At 37.3% G+C, this 4398-nt stretch overlaps 1 protein-coding gene across 1 annotated transcript; it reads right to left on the minus strand.

Moving 5' to 3' along the window:
- Positions 1 to 463: 463 nt before the first annotated feature.
- Positions 464 to 3819, minus strand: LOC149248507 (peroxidase 12-like). Its single transcript, XM_089456065.1, has 4 exons — positions 3570 to 3819; positions 2907 to 3101; positions 1399 to 1570; positions 464 to 1285 (listed from the first exon to the last, which is right to left on the minus strand). Exons 1-4 carry the CDS (start codon positions 3801 to 3803, stop codon positions 843 to 845), a joined length of 1044 nt encoding a protein of 347 aa, XP_089312191.1. The 5' UTR covers positions 3804 to 3819; the 3' UTR covers positions 464 to 842.
- Positions 3820 to 4398: the final 579 nt, after the last annotated feature.

Consider the following 4398-nt stretch of genomic DNA (forward strand, 5'->3'; position numbering starts at 1 on the left):
TTAACAATGTGTCACTCGGCATGGCTATGGTATAGCTGGCTTCAGTATTTTTATAATAGGATCAAATATTTTATGATTTTATTTGGCAATTAATTTATGATTTGGAAACTTAATATTAACAATACTTATGACTTGGCAGGGCATCTACTCCTATCGCCTTTTCTTATTGAACCCGTGACCCTTTAGCAAGAAGTAAATGTTCATTAAGCTCATCTAAACTGTATCTTTATTTTTTGGTAGATTTTATCGAAAGTTTGGTAGAAATTTTTTTAAATTATAAATTAAAATTATGTAATCTGGATAATTCAATAATCTGAAAGCTTTTTCAAAACAGTAAATCTATCATTAAAATATTGTTTTGTTTCCCAATTACCTAAGTTCAAGTCCAAGGCATATTATAATTAACCCATTAAAAACATTTATAAAATAGTTGTATAAAATAACCATAACTATTTAATAAAAAAATAATAAATCTCTTAAAAATTACAATTTCACCAAAATTGAGTTCAAGATAGCTAGAGGAAAGTATATAAACTGCTTCATCGTTTATTCTGTGTTAAATTTTGGAAATTTGTGAGGATGGCGAACTTTTTTTAGAAGGTAAAAAATAAAAATCTACCCATTGTAAAGATACTCTCTGAGTGCAGAGAATCCAAACGTTTAAAATGGCACCATTATAATCAGCAACTGCATTTAAACGGTTTCGTCGCCTCTACTTACAGCCCACATGACACCATCTGCCACAAATTCTGTGCATCACCATCTGCCACAAATTCTGAATGCACAGAAAACATATCAGGCATTGCACATTTGCCAAAATGAAAGAATTATTGACAGAGGAGTCAGCGCCACAACTTTATTACTACCGATGATTCTAGTGCTGATCCGGAGGTATTAGTATTGGGAACTGCGCAGTTTTTTCGAACTTCCCCCTCGTCTCCTGTGAGGACATCCAGCTGAACCATCTTAAGCATACTTAGTGCAAATTGTTCAAAGAAGTAGGTCTGGTTCACCGCAAAACCATTAACAATCTGTTGCGTGCGGCTATCGTTGTAGAGATCCTCATCTGATGTAAAGAGACCTTCTCCGTTCTGCAGATCAACGTAATACTTTTCGTCGAATACATTTGGAGTGAGTATGTCTAGGTTTGTCGTGTTGACGGTGGAGTTTGTGGGACATATCTCGTCTAGCTCCTTTGCGAATGTAGCGTTGAGGGTGGGATCCTGCGTTGGATAGAGCCTCTCCACGAAGGCCGAGCAGTGACCAATACCGAAGGTGTGCGCACCTGAATTTCAACTTATACATTAAGCAGTTCCATCGGAATACAATGGAGAAATGTCCTCAAGTTATAATTTGGTTTAAACTTTAAATCGTTGGCCTGAGCATTGAACAACTGACCTGACAGCGCCACAAGATCCGTGAAACTATCGAAACCCTTTCGAGTGAAGAGGGTCATCAACACAGTCACATTTGAAGTCGGACTTGGTAGACTGTCCACAGTGACGGTTTGACTAGCAAAGGTTAGGCTGTCTCTGCGGCCGAGTGGTACTAGAAATTCCGGTCCTCCTGCCTATTTGTGAAAAATAAAAACACATGATTATGGTTAGCTCATACCGGCCTAACTTGAGTCAACCCACCTTTGCAGTAATTAAATATGGGTAGGGAGAAGAAACTACATTCCCAACCAATCATGCTAGAAAACTTTAGACAGACACTATAAAGAGCAAATTGTATCAAACAAATTCAAGACATTTTAAGATATCCTATCCATGTATTGAGCTTAGGCCACATCAGCTAAGCTTATGATTAAGCAAAAGTCCAGAAGCCCTTCTTAGTGGACCCCTACCCTTCTATCCTTTAACCTCAACGAACAGCTTTTGTAAAAATTAAACCCCGGTGAAAGGGAGAAAATTAAACCCGGGCGAAAGGGAAAAGATACCCTACTGCCAACCACGGCAACGAGCGCAGACGCCAAAATGAGATTGCATCAGAAAAATTAATCACGTCATGGTACATCACCTTTCTTAGAAAGTACTATTGCAGAAATTAAACCTTGGTTGGAAGGGAGAAGAAACTTTACTGGCAACCACTTTAGCTGGAACAAATATCTAAAATGATTGCATTTAAGAATATTGAAGATATAATTATATGTACCCTATTATATAAATATTTTGGTATTAATCACACTGCAACAAATTAATTATAGCCAATCATTAATTTAATTTCTTTATATTTTGTCCATTATTATTGTAATATATAAAAAATGTACAATCCTCTTTATTCAATATCACTCTATTCTAATCCAACCCACCCAAAACTTAAGCGTTAATATTTATACATGCAGGTACTTTATATTTGCTCAACTTATATAATACATACTATGAATTTCTAGTTCCTGTTGTTGCAACGAACTATAATAATACTTCACCTCTCCCAGTTCAATAAAACAAATTGAAAGAGTACCTGGTTTTTCTAGTTCGTGTTGTTGCAACAAACTATAATAATACTTCACCTCTCCCAGTTCAATAAAACAAATTGAAAGAGTACCTGGCTTTTCTGGGCACCATGATAGGTGAAAATAACCAGCCTGCAAATAAATGGGCCATAAATACCGCATTGAAAGAGTACCTGGTTTTTTTTGGGTATTATAATAGGTGAAAATAACCTGCCTGCAAATGGGTCATAAATACATGGACGCCATAAATACATGGGGTTATATATACTTGCTTTTAGATTTTGACAAGTCAGTTATCTAACAAGCTGGTTGGGGTTGGGCCATAAATATATACATACTTTTAGATTTTGACAAGTCAGTTATCTAACAAGCTGGTTATTTGTTGCCGACCATGATCATCATTCAGTTTAGACATAAGAGGTTTAATGGTGTTTCGAGTTTAAATACGCACCACAAATACCGCGTAGGAAGCTGCTAAAGCCAAGATGTCGGCGCAAGAAACTACTCCGCTGCAGTTGGCTTCTACAGTTTCTTTGATTTCGTTGATGATCTCAAACGCCTCGGCTCTGAGTGTGAGATTTGGAGTAGCTTCCTGCTCGCTTGGGTCACTAGACGTTCCGTTTAGCAAGATTGAGCCGTCGCAACCCTGCCAAAAGATTAAGCACTGTAAATATGCATATGCTCTTAAAAGAAAGGAAGTGAATGATTTGAATGAATATTTTTACGCAGAGAAACCAGATCACTCAGTGAAAGTTATGAGGAGAAAAATATAGTTACAAAAACCAACATTAAACCCAAAAACATCTAAAATTTAAATTCCTGGAATTCTTTGTTCTCCTTTTTTTAACTCGTCCACATAAAACAATCAAATACATTCACATATAGCTCTCAGATTATTACAATCATGAATATTGCCTTCACATTTATATAACTATGGAAATTTGCTACGGATCATGACCCTCATTCCTACTTCTAACTCTAATCCCAACTAATTAACTGAGACTAGTTCCAACTTCCTACTGATCTGCGGAACCATAATGTATGCTGAAAACACTCGAAATTTGCAGAATACTGATTCAATTAAACATTATTGGAATAAATAATTAGAGATCACCTGCACGAAGCAGTCGTGGAAAAGGAGTCTGAGCAACCCTGGTGCTTGAGTAATATTTTGTTCGAGCACCTCATCAAGAGTGGATTTCACTATTGACTCCAAGTTGGGGCAGCTGTCCTCGTAAAATGTCCATGAAAGCCCCTCCACTGGCGTCGGCAGATCACTTGCATGGACACCGTGAACAAAAGATACGAGAACAAAGAGAAAGATGGCAATAACGTATATGGATTCCATTTCACTCTACTGACAAAGAAACACCGTGATACTTCGATAAAAATGGGCTATGCTTTACAAGAACGCCATGGCTAATTTTTAAAGGCAACTAACCTAAATGGAGTCGCCTCCAATTTTGAACGACCGGTAAGAACGTGAAGGTTGCTCTGAATTTCAGTTAGGTCACGTTGTATTGTTTCGCAGGTTTACCTATTTTTATTTGGGTGGGAGTAAGCCCATAATTCGTACTTTTTATTCTCTTGCACCTTGCAATCTCTCCACTGAAAAGGGACTAGGATGGTTTACATCCCTTTTCCTTTTTAACACCGTGGTTCACATGCCAAATCGCTCAATCAAAAAGAAGTCATAATAATTTCCATTACAAAAAAGTCTCTGCAGCGATGCACTTACGATACAGAGTATGCATGTCGCTTTTCAGGCTTAAATTTGATTAAAAAACATTAATAATACCTTGAATTCAAGGAACCTTGATTATGATGGCCAGAAGACCTGCTACAAAGACGCAGTGACTACTTTTAAAGCGAGTATGGCCAGGTTGACTATCTCACCGACTCTTAAGCCGACATCGAGTCGGAAGGACAGGTCGTAATAAAAG

This window comes from Pinus tabuliformis, chromosome 7 (genome assembly GCF_031772625.1).
Source record: "Pinus tabuliformis cultivar Carrire ecotype Pingquan chromosome 7, CPIR1, whole genome shotgun sequence".
Taxonomy (NCBI): Eukaryota; Viridiplantae; Streptophyta; class Pinopsida; order Pinales; family Pinaceae; genus Pinus; species Pinus tabuliformis.

Bases quoted from the DNA above. Each gene is read 5' to 3' on its own strand.
- LOC149248507 (XM_089456065.1), bottom strand. From the start codon at position 3,803: ATGGAATCCATATACGTTATTGCCATCTTTCTCTTTGTTCTCGTATCT. The intron at 3,102-3,569 runs GTGATCTCTAAT...ATCTTTTGGCAG, and splicing joins TCCACGACTGCTTCGTGCAG to GGTTGCGACGGCTCAATCTT. The intron at 1,571-2,906 runs GTGCGTATTTAA...TTTCACAAATAG, and splicing joins CTTCCTACGCGGTATTTGTG to GCAGGAGGACCGGAATTTCT.